At 35.6% G+C, this 19,928-nt stretch overlaps 1 protein-coding gene across 1 annotated transcript in view; it reads right to left on the bottom strand.

Moving 5' to 3' along the window:
* Positions 1 to 19,928, bottom strand: part of FSTL5 (follistatin-like 5) — a gene marked incomplete at its 5' end in the record, with an annotated part of 59,114 nt that overhangs the window by 16,281 nt on the left and 22,905 nt on the right. Inside the window, 3 exon segments of the mRNA XM_009085182.1 lie at positions 9,515 to 9,639; positions 11,515 to 11,622; positions 14,180 to 14,329. Coding sequence (XP_009083430.1) covers positions 9,515 to 9,639; positions 11,515 to 11,622; positions 14,180 to 14,329 — 383 coding nt within the window.

Raw genomic sequence — 19,928 nt, forward strand, 5'->3', positions numbered from 1 at the left:
ATCATTTTTAAAGCAATAAAAGTCAAAGAAAGGGCTAGCTATACAGCTATGAACAAAATACATTCTAAAGATGCTCCTAAATGTCAGTACAAGGTAGGATAGGATTAAGAAGATCTGGCACTTCAGAAAAAGTGGTAACATCAAGGTGGGCAGATGTCATATGGAATGCACAGCCAAATTTATATATGTCAAAAGAAATAGTCAGCACTAGTACAGAATGAATAATGAGGTAGAGATAAGGACTACAAAGGTGATAAATTACATATGTCGAAACAGTCTCAAAAGACCTTTTTCATCATTTTAAAAATGAATTTCACGTACTGTTACAGCTGGTGCTATGTGAATGTTCTTCAAAACAAATACTCAAATTTACCAAAGTTCCTTTCTGTTTCTTAACTAGTGACCCAAATCAAGAAAATATTAGACCAAAAAAATATATTTTTGTATGAAAAAATATAATTTTGTACATCAGAGATGACATTTTAAAAAATGTAAGATTATAATGGGAAAAAAAGGTCAGGCACATGATGACAAGTTGCTGTGTTCTAATTTGGGGGCATTATGGGAGGTGAGGGTTGCTGGTGGTACCTTTGTTAAGGTGGAAGTTTGGGGTGTTTTAGTCACCATAAGATGTTGCATGCTGACAGTTGGGAGCCCATGGAAGGAACACAGATAAAACAGTCTATTTGTGTAGATTTGGAAGCTTTCTTAAAATTTTTGATTCATATGATCACTGAAAATTTAACAGTAGGTTTGTAACATAATATCAAATAGGAAAGCTTAAATGTAATTAATAAAAACCTATTCTAAATGTTCAAAAATGTTGACTGTTCAAAAATAGAACTGTACAAATGAAAATTTCCAAACAAATTTTCACTATTCCGGTGTCACAGGTCTAAACTACAGCACCATTCTGGCTATCAAGAAAATTTTTTTAAATGATTGTGCTTGAGTGTTTTATTAACAAACATATAGAAAAATGGTTAATTACATCATTTTAAGATTGAGTCCAAGGCAATAAATGAATGTTTATAATTTGGGGCTTTTTTTTGAAAACCAATGAGCAATTAAGGTAGCACTAAAGGTAACCACTAACCACTGGGCACAACAAATTGTGCCATAATTGCAAGGATTAGTTTCTTATAGTTGATTACATTTTCATACATTTTATTGTGTCATGTACATTTACACACCGATAGATGATGAAATTTTAAAAGCAGGTAGGTACTAGGACACAGGTACCACATTTATTTACAGTAACGGTTGCTTTGGCCACTTATGTGGACAAATGATATTACCTGAAGAGTAAATGATTTCTGCACATGCAAGAGAGAAAAGTTTTACAGTGTGAAAAAAACATTTACAGTTTAGCAAAACTTTTGCTGTAGTAGAGTTGACTAGACTTACTTAAGCCAGGTTCTAGCCATTTTCTGAGCTCATGGGAAAGGAAAGTAAACCAAGGAATTTTTACTAATGCTATAGTTTTATAGCACTACAAAGGCTGTGTGCAATCTCAGGTTTTAGGTAATTCTAAATACCTACACTGAAGTGGAAATGTTTCTTGATATGATCTTTTTTTTTCTGCTGACAGCTAAAATTTTTGTTTGACAGCTTTATGAAGTTTTACTCAAGAGGAAAAGATTTGGAACACGAGTGAAATAAATTGGTCAAGCAGTATTGTATTGTCAGCTGACATGCAGAACAGTTAATTCCAGAAACAAGTTTTCCAGACTGATTTCTTATATATGTGAATGTCCTTGTGTGCTCACATACATATATACTGCAAGTCACACATTTCAGTGCATTACAAAAATGCACTAACTATATTTAAATGTGAAAGAATTAAATTTCATAAATACACTTTCTTCATGAATTTCAAAATGCCTTGAATTAAAAAATGCCATACACACTTCAGAACAACATTTCAGTGACTACATTTGTGGAATGATGGCAGTTACTTCATAATTCCTGTAAGTGCTCTCCCACAGACACAGAGCGGAATCCTTACTGCCTAGCACATTTGAAAGCCTACAAACACTGGTCCTTTCTGGTGAGAATATAGGAGTGGAGCTGAAGGAGGATACAGGTGAAGCGCAAATATGGACACATGGCATATCCTGCAATTACCTAAAAGACTAGTTTAAAGATATATAGTGGCTACATTTATGGACTCCTGGGTTCTTGGGTGGTCACATGTGGATAGCGGAAGACTGAAGTAGAGAATATAAGTTTGAGCAACTAAAGAGTACCTGCACACTTCTAAAAAGGCACTTATTTCAATATTTGTTGCCGTTGCTAGTGGTGATAGTAACAAAGTAGTTTTCAATGCTTATAAACTGTTTGAGCTGAATCTTTCATTCTTCATATTCCCTCTGGAACAAAGATGCTGCAAAATCCACTATTTAAAGCAAGAAGAAAACCCAGAAAAGGCTTTTTACTGCCTCCTCTCCATCTTTCCCAAAAGAGCTTCTTTTTCAAAAGCAACACATTTATGGACCAGAAGCGTCCTTGTTTTGGGGCGCAAATACACAGACTGGGGAAGGAATGACTAAAAGGTTTCCATTTAGTACTATGACAGAGACTGGAATGTTAAAGGTCATTTGCCAAAGCATTGGGGTAATTTGCTGATGCTACCTTTGCACTGGAAGCCAAAGAGGAGGAGAGTTTTTGGGTGTACAGGGTGACTAAACCTCTGATCTGCATAAGAACAGCCCAGATGCAGAGGAGATAAGCACCAGAGAATGACACTATCAACCCGACCTTTGTTTAGCAACTAGGCAATTTTTGAGCCAGTCAAGGGAAAAGGTCAATAAGAAGCAGTTCCTGCGAGTTGGGATAATGCTTTTTATCATGCCAATTTTCTCTCACACAACTGTCTCAGATGCAAATCTTCTCCCAGGCCGGGGGAGGTATCCGGACATTCACACCAATAAGGCCGACCTTGCTCAACTACACTGGCATGAGAAAGGGCCATCCTATCTTAGAAGAGATCATAAACCATCAAAGACCCCGAAGTGCCCCCAGACTAATTTCTGGGACCATCTACCAAAGAACAAAGATCTTTCCTCTCCACTATCTACTCTTATTCTCTCTTTCTCTCTCTCTCACTCTTTCTTTCTTTCTTTCCCTTATATATTTTATTAAGCATTATTTTTATAAGTTTATATTGTCATATTTCTATAGATAATAACAAAACCAACTACATACATCCTTTCCATTGCAACCGAATCGGTCATTCAGTGTTGTTTCACTCTAATGCCCTCTCAGGGATCTATTAGCAAGAATCTTGGTTAACCTCCACCTTTAGGGTGGGTCATAACACACTACTCTCACCAGGACACAGCTTACAAAGTGGGAGACTTCAGAGTGAACCCGTAATGTCAGAATGAACTCCTAACCAAGCTGAAGCTCTAACTTCAGAGTGAACCCCTAATCCAGCTGGACCCCCTTTGTGTGCTGTGCCACCATGTAGGATTCACGGACAGATTCCAAAATCATTATTAGAAATGGCAGAGTACTTTCTAGATCTTCTCTGCTTGGCCTGATACTGCTGAGCTTTCTCTGATTCCTCAAGCTTTCAATATGGTTTCCCTATTTTCCCTGTAGCACTATATATGTTTGTAGCTCTATGTCTAAGAATCACTTCAAACTTTCGGCTCCCTTAATGTGCATTGTTAATTGAATTTGCAAAATATTAAATTACCCCTTATCTTTGAGCTAAATCATATTGTCTACGTGAAAAATTCAATCCCTAACTTAATTCCACCTTTTTGTTGATGTTGTTGATGTTGATGTTTGTCTACAGTTGACTTCAGCATTTAACACTTCCATTGTTTCACTCACAAACCACTGAATAGAAAGTTTTTTCTGATTATGCAGGATTTTTGAAGCAACATAATATTTTCTGTTTGCTTATTTGCACAGAAATACTGAAAATGCTCTCACAGCCCTTCAGCTACTTCACACTTCTGTAGGGGCTTAAACTCTGGAATGAAATGTGAATTTATGAAATTGCCTTCCTGCATGGATTACATGTAAAACGATTCACAGGAATGCATTGGCAGCACATTCCAATTACCTCTTGAAGAAAGCTTAGTTTTTGGACAGTTTTGAGCAAATGAATAAGTGTAACTTTAGAAAGACTGCTTCCCCAATACCATATAAAATAGAGACATAAAAAGAGGAAAAAAATCAAACTGAGAACATGTTAACTGTATTTAGATCCTGAGCCATCTCACCAATGATTTAATTGCTCATTCTTCCACTTGTTAGGTCAGGTAACTGCATGACATTTAAAATACTTGCTAAAATATTAAAATATCTAAAAAGTTAGAGTTACCTCATTACAGTGAGTTCATTTAATACTACTTTTGAAACATTTTACAGCAGAGTAATGACAGACCTTAATTTATTTCAATTATCTTTTGTTCACTTCAATTTATGAACAGCAGAGCTGAAATAATCAGCCCTTTTGCTCCTTAGGCTTCCAAGAATATATTTTCATGAGTATTGTACAAGTCATCTTTCTGCAGCCATCACACACACTAATTGCAAATGTCTATTTTTATAATAAGGAAGGGTATTAGCAGAGAATTAAGGACAAGATCATTGGTTGTGCTGAACTGCTTTGGTGCAGAAAATAGATCACTGAATAAAATTTTCTTTTTAGTATGTATAAGGCGAAATATTGAAAATATATACTTAATTCTTATAAGCTGCATCTCCAAAAGGAAAAAGCTTCAGTAATAACTGAAAAAACACCATTGGATTTGTACCATTTCTACAGAATCATAGATACCATCCTACCTAATTTTGTGGCGTGTCTGATAATTCTCCAATACAACCTGAGGGGAGACTTTTTTCCAAGCTGTGTGCAGTGAACATATGGCATGATGGTGTACATGAAAAGCAATGCTTTACATTAATTCATTATCTTGGTATAATCCTATGTATATTGACAGGGAGTGGACCTGTCAGAGGTAAAACATAGCCAATGACAACAGCGGAACAAGATTTTTTTTAAGGGATGCAAGATGAATATATAAATTCTTCCCTTTGATATCTTCAGATTTCCAACAGCAAGACTGAGCAAATTTCTTTCAGGCTTCTTTCTGTTAATAATTATGACTAGTTTATAATAATTTTTTTGCTACTGACTGACTAAGAACTTTTGTACATTGCACTACAACTAGCTGGCACCATAAACTCATTAAAAGTCATAGCAAACACTGATTTTATCTAAGCTTGCTTTGTGAGAAAATGAAGGAATTTTATTTCCATCATGAAGGAATGCTCAAAGGCATGAGGCAACCCCTCCCTAGTAGGTGAACTAGTCTTGTCAAAACCCCACACAAACTCTAGAATTAAGACACCTGTATTTTTAGACCATTATCATGGGTTGCCAAACAGACCTAGCTGCAGCTGAGGCTCTATACAAGCATGGATTTGCTATCTGGGAACATCAGTGGGATGCTCTAGACATTATTAGGGAGCTAATGAGTAGATTTTCACTAATGTTTTCTTTCATATATATACATATATGGTTAGCAGATGCACAAAACTGTCTCTCCTTCATCTCAGCAATGGAAGACAATAGTATGACTGGAACATAAAAGAGAGAAAAGCACCTTCCTAACATCCCAAAACTAATTGACGGTACTGCACCTACCACATTTTTTTCCTCAAAATGGTAAAGTTTCTTTTCTTGTCCTCTTCTGTACGCATATCAGCTATCCACCAATTGCAAAAGAGGGTTTAAAGATAACAGAATTGGTCTATTCTTCCTCTACTTTTGCCTCATGCCTACTTAGATTGACTAGCTGCTGCTTTGATAGTGCATCACAATTGTTCAGCACATGAATGTTATCCTTGCTGTTCACCAAACCAAAAGTTTATCTGCCCTGACTCCTGCTGTATGGTAAGCACAACCAAATGTTGCTTCAGTCTGTGACAGGAAAAGTTTTGGGAAAACATTTTTTTCCTTCAGATAAATTACTGTTTACTTCAGACCAAAATTTATAGTATCCCTTCAAATGCCTGATCTGTAGGAAGTGCGTCCTAAATCATCTGCTACCCAAGAGAGCATAAAAATGTGCAGAGTTTTCTTTTTTAATAATGGGCAGCATATTTGCATTTTCATTTGCATTTTTCATTTTCACATATAAAACTAACTCATCTAGGTAAAGCAAATGTATAGTTCCATCACTTCTTAAATAAAATTATTTTCCAACAAGTTTTAGATACTTACATATGTACTATTAGCAATTACCATTTTAGCAATTATTAAAAAGTAAAAAAAACTAATGACCGACTATAGCTTTAAATTATTCACCTTTATTTCTGTTCCTATGTGTTAACAAGCCAACCTATCTTTGCCATCTGTTCCATGCTCTTTACAGTGATTAAAGAATAACCAATGGGACAGAATATGCAGTAGACTGTAACACACTGTAGATGTAGTAGATGGTTTGTGTCAACTGTGCTATGAAACATTCATTCTTTTAAGTGGTATGCCTTTTTTTTTCTTAGAAACGCCTTTATTCAGACAGTAGGTTTGGTTCTGGATGCTAATTTGGTATGCCATGCATATTGTCTTCTGCTCCATCATTCAAAATTTCAGTTTACAGGTGACAAATGCACCTAGCTACAGAAAGCTTTGATTTTTTTGGAAGGGGCTGGTGTTGCATGGTAAAAGAGAACTGACTTGTAACAAAGAGGGCCCTTGAGCAATGAACGACACCAGCTAACTTAGCCAGTGGGGTTATTTCCCTTGCAGCTGTTTTTTGCAATTCACATTCATAAATTGCTCCCCTGGTTGGTATATACACCAAAGGATAATAAGCTCAAGCTTTATGTTTGTTACCTAACAACCTTAAGAAATACATGCTGTTATCCAGCAGTTTTATTGTTGACTGGTGATGTTAAATTTAATAGACAGTTTTTTTATATATTGCTACTAATTCGATGAATACAGTTAATTTAAAATCTTTCCTGACACCCTATTCACATAGTTCATTTTTATTTAAACAAAAAATCAAATTATTTGAAGGCCAGATATTTTATGGAAGGCAAATTCTTTAACAACTGACTAACATAAATAGCTCTTGAAAGAATACATAAAAAAATTAATATACTGTATTTGTATATATAGTGGAGTTTTTCTTTTCTAGAGAAGGTGCTCAGAATTAGGTAGCATTTCAAAAAGCTCATGAGTAGATAAAAACAGTTAATTGCTGTTGAATTGATTTGGTTTGTTAAAATCCCTAGATCTAAGGTTTTAGCACTGGACAAACTACAGCAGGCTTTTTGCCACATGTCAGAAATTTTCCATTTTTTTTCTTTAATGTGCGTGCAAAAAAACCCAACAACCAATCCCTCCTCAAAAAACGAACATCAAAAATACCAGCAATTATAAGAGACCTGAATTGATGTATTTATTACGTATGTGCAGTCACTTATCCAATTTTATTCTTTCAGTGTTGAACTGAATTTCATATTCCTTTTTTATTTCTGTGGGTTCTTTCATTCTCCCTTCTTTTAAGTTGCATATAGGATAGGTATAATGACTCATCAGCTGAAGGTAGCTGTGATTCATCATGCAAAGCAGAAAGCGCCTACTTGACCTATTTAGGCAAAATACCAACTTAAAATAGTTTGAGTTAGACAAGAAGAGTTCAACACTAGCTTTGGACTGATCCTATTTTTCTTTTCCCCATCCTGATTCCCCTTCTTGTTTGACGTTTATCCTGATCCATGTTTTTATTTTCCTATTTACATGAAAATTAAAGTATTTAAAATGTCAGTTCTGCTGGGGTCGTACCTCTAGCACTTGCTAGTTTATGAAGCAGTAACTTACAGCAAAAATATTTAATGCTTTTCTAAGGCTGAGTGTGAGGGCTGTGGATTACTTCAGGGACACAACATGCATTTACCTACTCAGTTCAAGAAATGTGATAATAATGGTACTTAGAGTCAATTTATTATTCAGCTAAATTAATTTATACATTTCTTTTAAAATTGTATATGGCGGATTGCTCATTTCCTTCTTAATTAAGAGTTTTGTAGAAAATTTTAAAAAGCAATCTTTCATCAACAGTGTCTTTAGGAGAAGACAAATTTGATACAGACTAGATTCTTCACAGGCATGTAGAGAGCAAATGCTGAAATAAATTGTAAAATAATCCTAAATTGCATGTTTTCACATTAAAGAAACCCTACTACTCACTACAATCTGAAATTATATCTTTTTAAATCAAAATGCATATTTACCACCCTGATTTGAGATTATTCCTAAAAGTGAATGATGAGGTCTTGTAATTGAAGGACCGTTAAGATCATCTAATGAAGGCATTTGTATAGAAATTTGAATTTGGAATATCAGAATAAGTAATTGAGTTAATTGTTGATGGAGGTGTTTCAAGATGGAATGGGTCTGTGTCAGCTTGCAAAGAAACTTAACAATCCTAAAGATACAAAGTGCTAATACACATTTATGCAATACTCAGACGTAGAAACCCTAGACTGCAGAGTTATTCAAATAGGTAGAAATGTTACATGAAAAAAAAAAGATAATTATATATCACATTCTTACTAATGCATTTTGAGGAAGAAAAATAGATTTTAATTTATGATGTCTTGGGGAGAGCTGTGTTAAGTGTTGCCCTGTTTTCTTCACACACTCTTTTTCTGTCCCATGTCTTTTAAAATCCAGCTAGTCAACTAGTTCCATTCTTCCATACTTAAGAGTATTCCTATCATAGCCAGAATCTCTAGAATGTGTCTGTTCTTTGGACAAATACAAAGACAATCCTAACCAAGGTCCCAAGAATTTACAGTGTTTCCTAGCACAGTTTACAATATGAACTATTGTAACATCACATACTTGACACTCATGAAATAAGACCAATTTTATACATGCATCTTAACAGAATTCATGTAACCTGCTCAGTCATGGTTTGTTTTGAAAACAGAGAGCCTCATGAAAAAGCAGGTAGAATGAACTAAATGAGCATGAGAAGTCAGTTCATAAAGAGGTAAGTTTTGTTATATCATGATTCCACTTGAAACTTCAAAAGTGTTTTTTTTGCTGATTCGTTAAAGAAGAGAATAATGTAATACAATATGGCAAATACTGTATATGGCAACTGCTCTGAGCAGTATCTATTTATTTATTTATTTATTTAATAAGTATTGTTTACAAATTGAGATTTATGCTCCTAAATTAGGGAGTTATCTAAATATCGCAGTTATCAGTTTCTCAAGAAAACCACAGGTGATATTGCATGTAGAGCAGTTGAACTGTTGAACATTTAGAAGGACAAGGAAGAAAAACACTAATAAATGTGTGCATTCTGATATCTAGGCTGTTTTCATTAGAACGCACATTCAGCTTGTTTATGACAAAGGGTGTTCCAATGCATGGTCTTAGATGTTCAAGTTTTTTTTAATTTGTTTTGGTTTTGGAGACCTTGTACTAGTTAATTTGAAAGCTAATTATAACTCAGCTAAAACTCACCTTATATGGGTAATGATGAGGGTTGTAGCTGGAATGAAAAAGTCATCCACTCTGTCAAACTGCTTTCCCACTGGCTGAGTATGGATAGTGTGATGAGAAACACTCCCACTGGCTTGCGTTATCACCTGCATAAAGTAACATCATTATAAACTATAAAAATACTCTTGCAGAATTTAATCACTATCCAAATGAATTTATACAGTATTGCCTCTGTATGTCTTCTCCTGTATTTGTCCTAGGTTACAATGTAGGGTGTTACCAATAGTATGTATTCTAGTAGCATCTTCACAAGCTGTTAAAGCAGGTGAGGGCAGGGATTGTTATCTCCTGCTCATCCCTGATGGCTCCCTCAGGGGCTGTCTCTGTTTAATGGGCTGTCTGGGACTCATGCATGACCCCTAGAATTACATAGTCCCATTGGGAGATGCTTCACCCCAAGGGGTGGAGCCAAGCATTCCCACAGGGAATTCCCACAGCCCTTACCTATTGCTTTCCCAGAGGACAAGAGCTACCACTGGACCTTCAGGTGAAGACCAGATCTACAGGATCACTGCTTCACCAGACCCATCACTCCAGGACTGCAGCCACCATTTAATCGGATTACTACCAACACCCTGACTGACAGGGTGTCAGTTTGCTTCCTGTTTCTTTTTGTACTGTTGCATTTATTTTTTTGTTTCCCCTATTAAATTGTGTTTCTGACTTGAAGTCTCTCACTGGTTTGCTTTCAAACCAGCACAGGATTATCTTTCAGTTACCAAGAAAACAAATGCAAATGACCGTGAACAGAGCTGATCTGCACTACAGATTTCAGAGAACTGTTACATACCTGACCACTTAATCTTCATATTTACTTTTCCCTTCCCTCTTCTATTATCACCCCTGAATCCATATTTATTCATTTACATTACCTAAAGTCTCTAGCAGTTCTTAATACAAACTAAGTTTTTTATTAACCTTTCTTTCTTTTTAACACTAGATCCCAGAGTGAAATTAAATTTCTTAAGCACTTCAGCCAAAGTGAAAAGATAAGACGTTATCAACTGATCCACTGGAACATATGGCTATGAATACTCCCAATTGTTGTCAATCATGAGGTAATTCAACACAACACAGACATATTTCAGAAGAGCAAGATGCACTGAGTTTACATATTCCTTAAATTGTTAAGAACCAATCTTCCTCAAATCCCCAAATCTTGGACCTTCTTTTCTTCTGTTTATTGGTAAATAAAAGAAAAGTCCATAGAACAGCCAGTATGATATTCACATACATGAATTTAAGAGTGGATTTTTTTAAAAAGAAAATAATATATTATTTATACTGTAAGAAAAACAAGGATGAGGATGATCAGTCACTTTAAAATATGATAAGACTGACTCAATTATCAGTCATCTGGGGAGAAGTGACAGCTAAACTCCCACAAATTATCCTGCATACTCAAAGTTAGTAAGAGCCTTTAGAGGCTAAAAAGATGTTTTCAAATGTTACTTATTTTTCTGTTGGAATGTCTTTTATTCCTTTCCTTATATATAAATTTATATTAAATACAGAAGGATTTAATTCACTTCTGAAGAAAAGGAAAATAAATTAGATGGAGCTTGACATGTCCAGAGCATCAATATAATTTTAGTGAAATAGAAATATGTCTAAAGTCCAGTTTATCCCTTAATTAGGGACAAAGCCACCATAAACAGCAATAGTTTGCTCTCAAAACACTGACAGGCTGCTGCCAGACAGAAGATGCTGCTGCTTTCATCTGTATTTTTAATCCTTCTATCAATTTGGCATTGTCACTTCTGACTAAGGCTGTTGTAAATCTCCAGCTTTTTTAGCAAAGTCAATTATCTGACTTGTTTCCAGGTTGCCTGAAATCTGGTTACCTGCCTGCGCTGGGGTCAAGGTAACAGTGTTTAAAGGAAAACATACAAAGCATTGCATTTACACAAAGGTTCAACTTGTCTAGATTTCCTTAGATATAAACATTCTGATCACCTCACCTGCAAAGTTGGTGAATTCTTCTCCATGCTTCCCCAGCTCAGCACCCAGACTTGATCATGTGATTTATCATAGTGTAGTTTCACTGGAACAGGATCTGTACTTACTGCCTGAAGCATAATAAAAATAGAAATCCTTAGTTTCTGTCACATTTTCAAAGGAAAAATAATATATATGCTTGAATTAAAATGATGAGTAGACATGCATCTCCTGATGTTTTCAGATTGTATTTAAAAATTATGTTGCCAATCGTTGAAACAGCCCTCTGATTAATTCAAAGTTACTGAATTGCTGAAAATGTGTTTTTTATTCATTATGTGTACTAAGGTTTGGCATCAAAATTACATTACACTGAAGCTATTAAGAAGCTGAAAACAAAGGTTTTAAATCAAGTAAAAAAGTACTTATCTTCCTTCCCTACCATCACTCTCACTTCCTATATATTGGTTGAAAAACTGCACCAATTACTGAAAATGGTTTTAAAGGGAAAAGTATTCTCAAGCCACATACTGAAATCAATGCAAAGTGTTACTGCATAAAACCAACATGATGTTGCTGCACACAAAGCTTCCTATCTGCTAAAATAGGTATATTTTTTTGAAGTCAGAAAGATTGTTTTCACATGTTTTCGAATTACAGTTGCTACTTTTTTGATAGACTTGTGATCAGAACCAAAGTGTTTAGCCTTGAGCACTGTCTCTTGAGACCATGGACCTTTCAGACAGTTGAGCTCTAAGCTTCCTTTGTTATGAGAACTGAAGACTTCAAAGGTATGAAACGGGAGGACAAAGTATTTGATTATGAGGCGATCTGCACAAGGTAAACAACTGGGGGGATTACTTTTCTATTTTCATCATTAAAGCAGAAAATATATGTGGAAATTGTTTTTCAGTCTTACCATTATGAAACTGTAAAGCACAGCTTGTTTATCAGTGTGTCAAGGAGAGTACCAGCTGGCTAATTAAGTGAACCTAATTTAAACTAATGATGTAGATCCTCAAGATAATGCACTAATGGCTGGCTGTGACTGCTGATGATACTTAACTGTACTCTTGAGGTGTTGCAAGCCACAGCTTCATCTAAGCAGAATTTGGTTTTCCTTTTGAAAATGGAAAATGAAGACAGGTTGCTCACTGGCTCATTTAAAATCAGAAGTTACCCCTTGAAAAAGGTCAGTTGTGTTTCATAACATTTTTTTTTGCTGCAGGCTAGAAGACAAGTTGTTTAAAATAATACTTGGGCTGTTGTACAGCTAATTTGTTCAGGCATGTCAAATTTCCTTTTGGCTTCTCCAGACTAAGGTCTGACCCATAGGTGCTCTGCTGAAGGACTGCCAGCTGCATTCAGGTTTGGGGGCATGGCACAGTCAAAAGGAGCCGAAGGAATCGCCTGTGGGGTCAGGCACAGGTAGTACAACTCCCAAGAGAGGAGCCAGCAGCAAAAAGGAGCTAAGTATCTTGGAACAAGCTTCCACAGCTGTTTCTAGCTAGCCAGGCTGATCTGTCAGCAGCACACTGTGGGCTGAACGATGATGACTTACTTCAGCATGCCTCTAAGACATCCCAGAATCCCAGAATATACAGAGTCGGAAGGCACACTTGAAGATCATCTAGTCCAACTCCTGGCCCTGCACAGGACACCTCCTACATCCCAGTTAATGGTGTGTTGCTAAGCAGTACTGGACAATTGCAGGTGACAGCACTTGCTTTCAAGAATTTACAATGAAGGAACTTACAAATGAAAGCAAACGCTGGTCTTTGTAATGAGACTTACCTGCCTAAGTCAAAAAGTCTCTCTCTCTCTCTCTCTCTATATATATATATATATACACACACATCATTCGCATTTCCAATACATTTCAATTTCGTCTGTGCTAGAATCTTCTAAAGTAGTTATTTTGATAGGTACAGCTATCATAAAAATCAATCATCCAGCTTTTTACTGTAAGGTTGTTGAGACACTGGAACAAGTTGCCCAGGGATGTGGTGGCTGCCCCAACCCTGGAAGTGTTCAAGACTAGGCTGGATGAGACCTTGTGCAACCTGATCTAGTGAGGTGTCTGTGCCCATGGCAGGCTGTTGGGACTAGATGATCTGTAAGGTCCATTCCAACCCTTAAATTCTATGATTCAGAGACCAAGAAACTGTGTAGGTCCTACTTACACAGTAGAGAGGAATAGAGAAGTTGAATTAATACTCTCCAGTCTTGGCTAATAGTGGTGTCCTTTACAATTACAGTAATTGCTCTATCTGAAAGCCTACAGAGTAACAGTTCTCCACCTTCTGTAGCCAAACCTGACCTTTCCTGTCAAAACTGATAGACACATTCCTGTGATAAGACTCTATTTTAATGAATCTTCGCTTTCAAGTGAAAAGTACTTCAAGCCAGAAGCTTCCTAAAGAACTTGTTTCCTCAACTATTGATTACTATTTATAAGAACTATTTTCATGTTGATTCTCTCCCTCCCCAACTGTCTATTGACAAGAACAGTCTCTAAACAGAAACTGTTGCTGAATGTTGAAAGTAGATGAACTTTTTTTCTAGATACTGTGTTTACCCCTGAAGTAATTGGTTCATTTGGTGGGTTTTTTTTAAAACTATGAACAAAAACCTTAAATTCTTGTGTTCAAATTTGATATTAATTTAAAAAAAAAGAGAAATAAATACCTGTACAACTTTCTGAGACTGTACATCAACAATAAGAACTCTGTCCAGTGTGGGCTGAGTTACATAAATGAACTTGTCTTTTACATTAACAGCAGTTGCCCATACACACCGCTGAACAGGATCACCATCTGCTTTGGGACAAACTTCATCCTATAATTCAACAGAAACAAGGAAAGCATAAGAATCAAAACAGTCAACAATGCAATAGAAAGAAGAATTAAACTCTTTTTCTTCTTTTTTTTTTTTACTGCAAAATAAAATCTCAGAAAATTTAGGGAAGAAAAAAGGACAGGCGACACTAGGACAAACTCATGTGAGCCAAACTGCATGTTGTATGCACCACAGAATTCACAAGCACTTTAGTGCAAATCATACACCAGATTTTGTGGATGTTTTATAGAAATTGGGGAAGTTAGCGTTGTTGAACTGAGAAAGAAACCAATTTGAAAGAGTAATACATGTAGAAATAAAGTGAACAAAAGCCAGGAGACCTTATAAACAGAAAATAAAATTAGACATGTAATGCCTTGATACTGTGCAGTAGCTAGCAGCTCCCAGCTGCACTATCACTGTGCCTTGCAAAGGAAGGCAGTTGCAGACATGGCTCCCTGTTGCAGCTGAGAACACAGCAGTAAGGCAGGCAAGTACATAATTGGGAAGATGGTAACATAGAAATGGAGAGAAAGAGGAAGAGGTGTCGTGCAAGTCATCACATGGGACAGTGGGAAATAGCAGTTAGACAGATGTGCTTTTTTTGTCACATGGAGTACTGACATGTTCTTCAAAGATCCTGTTTTTATCAAAATCAAAAGTTACTTGGTAAAATATGTTACCATATTTTGAAATTTCCCTTATATAATAACATGGTTTTTTTCCGATAATGGGCATAAAATTTATACAAAAGCAAGGACCTGAAAAATATTCTGCTTGAAGAGGTACAGCATGTATCAAGCACTGGAATACGTTGCCCAGGAAGGTGGTGGAGTCACCATCCCTGGAAATGTTTAAGAGGCATCTGGATCTAGCACTGGAAGAACAGTTTAGAGTTTAGGGGTTACAGTAGAATGACAGGTTAACAGTTGGACTTGATGATCTTAGAGGTCTCCTACAACCTTGATGAATCTATGTTTCTAAGCTTTTTTTATTTTCCTGACCTATTCTTCTTTTCCATCATATTTTAAATTCCTTTCATCACAAGGGGCAATTTCACCAAATCATAATTATTATTTCTTTTTAGCATTGATCTGCTGCTTATTCCGAATTTATAATTCTCTGACTGATACATCATAACTGGTCCCTGCAAAAATAATTATGTCAGCAGATGATGACTTCAATGTAGAATGAGCAGCAAGACTTGGTCAGATCTTAAACAAGAATTCTGTTTCTAAGTATCAGACTCCTTTTAAAAGGAACAGGAAAAGTTATGTGACAGAACAACATATCCAACACTAAGAAATGCTCTTCAAGAAGATGATGCATTTCACTGCTAACATTTCTGTATCATTAACATTCTTTGCCTGCTGTACCTCTATGTTTTAGAAAATACGTTCAGTCTTTATATGTCAAAATAAGAAATAAATAAATTTCCAGTTTTAACAGAGAGAGTTTCTTTACAGAAGATCGAAAGCCACTGCTTGCTCCTGCATGGCTCTCAAACCTCAGCAAAGGGAAGGTCTTTCAGAAATCACACTGATAAGGAAAGGTTACTAAACTCAAGTACCATGGGACACCACATCCTCAGGAACTTCAGCAGAACTTAGAAATAAGCAAAATGAGTAAGCTTTACTTTGCACTGCTGAAAAGCCATGAACTTTGAAGGGAGAAGTTGTTTAAAATCTATTTTTAAAGAATGCTAGGCAAGGTGACAAAGGGGACTTTCATTCTTAAAAGTGTCTAAAAGCTTTTCATTGCATAAAGTGATGTCTCTAATATGATGTGCAATCACAAGGCCAATGATCTATGATCATTTGCCTTCTCTGCAACTGTCACTTCAATTGGAAGGTTGATTTAAGTATTTTTTACATTTATTGTAAATATGTTTGTCTTAGTCTCATGTCATATCTAAACAGATAACTACATCTAGACTGTTCTATACAGCCCTCTTTCTTCCTCAGAGAGAACATCTTCTTCAAACAATGCATCTGTAAATGTTTGTAACAACTATGTACAGTGTCATTCTTTACAGTCTTGTCTCTCAGGGACTCAGTTTACACCAGGTTTTGGGACTGTGAATTCTACAAGGACACATTCAATATATTATTTGAAAATAACACCAACTTCTGCTGGAGGAATCTGGGTTTCTCTCACAAGGCATCACATAGATTAGTGTAAATGATTACTCTAATAAGACCTCCTCTTGTGGGAAATACAGCAGAACAGCAAAATACTCTAACTTAAACACTCATCCAGAGATAAGCTACTTTTTTATACATTTTCCTGAATCTGAGTCTTAAATACTGACTAAAGTGTATTTCTAAAGATTATTTCAATGTATAACCAGTACAACTACAGTCTTTCATATATATATATAAAACCATACACATATTTAAATTTGAATCTATTGGCCATGATTGTTATTGATGACATGATTCACAGAACTTGCTCCTGGTGTTCTTCTTAAAATACAGCAAGTAGAAAGCATAACAGTTTTTCAGAGCTAAAATAAAAAATACTAAGTAAAATATAAATCTACATATACAAATGCACTTTACTGGTTCTAAAATATTGTTCATGTTGTCATAAATTGCTCTAATCCAATGCCAACTCTCACTGCCCGAGAAGAATGAAAAAAAGAAAAAAAGGAAAAAAAAGTGTTTTTCTAAAGTAGCACTGAAAATTATGCACCAAAGTTCTCATATCCAAAATAAAGCATTTTTCCCAGCATTAATCAGTTTGTGCAGTTGTTTCTCTAGTTATTCAAACCAACTTTTTTTCTGAAGCTGTTCAATGGAACTGAAATCTTGCTTTTGGAAACTTAACATTTTTCTGATTAGACAGTTTGGATTTCTTTTACATTACACACAGTAATTCCGAGGCTCCACATTAATTTCCCCAGTGGTTGAGTAATTGGTTAAAATAATTTCTCCTTAAAATATAAGCATAAGCCCACCATTTTCTTCTCCTAATTAAAATGTGAGCAATTTACTTTTTCCTAATTTATTCTCTCTGAAATGAAAAAAAAAGGTTAACATCTGATAAAACATTAATTTACTTCATTGTTGTTTTCCCCCCAGACTTTTTAATCAAAAAGTGACTTGCCCTGTAACAAGGCAGCAGATGGAGGAAAATAAATCCTTAGAGAAATTTTTTCTAGATAGTTTGGGGCAAGAAAATCTCATGAGGAAACATGTACTTGTAGATTTATATGTGCAAATTCTATGTTTATTAACTTACACTTGCTGCAAGGGTCCTCACTGTTTTGACAAGATCTGAGTCAAATTCTTTAAGCAGTATAATGAAATGTCTGGCTTTGCTATGACTGTCTGAGAGTAAGATGAGACAACAGTGAATGTTTTAAGACATGAGTTTATGCTATCACCTATTCTATATTAAGTTAATGTTTACTTGACATTCTGTAGTAAAAAAAAGACTGTGGAATTTTACAATATTTTTTCCACAAATAAAGGTTAGCAATTTTGCATTTACTACACTTTCTGCACTGTAGGAGTGTAAGCCAAAGCAATTTCTGTGGACTAACAAAGATGTTTCAAGCTAATTTTCTGTGGAAACTTTCCTCTGCCATACAGCCACATTAATTATTTTGAAATTAAATATTTTGCTCCCACTTTAAGCACATATTCAAAAGTGAGATGGCATAGTTCACTGAAATATGGCCATTATGTGCTAGTTCTTGTAATAGAGAGGAAATCATGTTTATGTTGAATCCAAAAAGATTTTTTTCATTGGTCTCACAAAAGGCCTCTGTTTCAACTGTTTTTTTTCCCATACCCAACCTCCTGAAATAATTTTTCTAATTGGGTTTGATTGGAAAGGGAAAATAAACACCGTTTTGCATAAGAATTAGCATTTAAAGGCTTTGGAGAATATTAATTCGCAGAAGATAAAGAGAGGTTGCATGTTCATGAAGAAAATGTCCCAAGTGTTTCAGAATGATGAGGCATTTAACAGGTTCAAGTCTCTATGTGGACTATGGTTAAGAATCTATTTGACAACAGGTTAAACAAACACCTGACAAAGCTGGTCTAACTAAGCAATAAACTGCACCAGAAAACTGAAACAAGTTTATTTCTGTCCCTATCCATCTAGATTGGCCACTATCAGTCTAATAAATTTCAATTTTCATTTGACATTAATTTGGAAGTAATTTAGGAGATTCTGGGAATGAGAGGAATAAGGCCTTTACAATTCCTGTGACTCATGATGATCAAGTAAAGCACTAAATCTTTTACTTCACCTTAAACACAACGAAAGTCTTATTGATCCCCATGTTAGACACACACTAAGATGCTTTGCTGTATTGACACTCAGTTGCATAAGAGGCAACTAAATATTTAGATAAGGGTTGTCAAGTATATAGCTAGTGAGAAATTGTATTTACCTTTAGCAAAATTAGCATACCTAAATATGTACATGTGTAAGTACTGCAGCATCATTCAGCTTACAATGCAATGCTATGTAGAAACACCTGAGTTCATTCTTTCACAGAAGCTGAGCAAAAGGCAATTTATTTTGTTGACAGGCAAACAGGAAACCTGGGGAGGAACACTGCAGTATCATGTGCAATATCCAGACATTTTCTATAATACTTCTAGTACCTAAACTGCGCTGCAGAACTGAGAAATGTTCCTACACTTCAGCAAATGTTTGGCAGTGAAACAGGCCTTCTGGGGTTTTACTTATCACTTGAACAGCTAATTCAGAAAAGTGTGAAGAAATGGGAGTGGTTTAAGCAAGTACGTATTTCCTTTAATGTTAATATGTTGAGATAAGTCATAGAAATGCCCTAGTGTGAAAGCCTATGTAAAGTCACCTGAAAACATGCAGTACACCAACATCTCTGGTTAGTAAAAGTATATGACAGAGTCAAAGAGAATTACTAACGCACAATTTGTGACATGAACTCTTACTACTAAATGATCACATGCTGAGTGCAATGACAGTCTGATCCTGGGACAGAATGGGGTTATTTTTGTTATTCTTATTTAGAGGAAACAGATTTTCTGAAGAAGCTTGAGGAATATATGATATCCTTCAAAAGAAGAAGTAGTTGTCTAAAGCTTTGTAGTCAATTAAATTTTCAAGAATATACTACTGGTTTGGTATCTGCAGTATAGGCAGGGAGCTTTTTAAAATTTGTATTTCACCATGCTTCTAGGGGGAAAGTAATCTTACTGGGCTTTTCCAAAACTTTTTACTGAAAACTATTTCTGAATTTATTTTTTTTTTTTTTTTTAATGCAGAGCGAAAAACAATGTCACAAGGACTAGAACAATACAAGGATATGTTTTCCAAATATTTCTAATTTCTCTTGCAGGAAGAAAGATTTATTAACCACTGTATGTGAGGGAAGATGTTTTCTGTGTTCAGGGGACTAAGCAGAAATATGTTGAATTTATTGGGCAAAATGACATGCATGTACCAACAAAGCTTAATTTATCTCTTATTTGCTGCACCTACCCAGAAATCAAATGTATCTAAAGAAGGACAAGTCTATATCCAATTTACAATCAATTAGTTGTCAACTAGCCTACTTTCCTGGTTTATTACCCCTCCACCATCCCCCCGCCCC

This window comes from Acanthisitta chloris, unplaced genomic scaffold (genome assembly GCF_000695815.1).
Source record: "Acanthisitta chloris isolate BGI_N310 unplaced genomic scaffold, ASM69581v1 scaffold4842, whole genome shotgun sequence".
NCBI classification, from domain to species: domain Eukaryota; kingdom Metazoa; phylum Chordata; class Aves; order Passeriformes; family Acanthisittidae; genus Acanthisitta; species Acanthisitta chloris.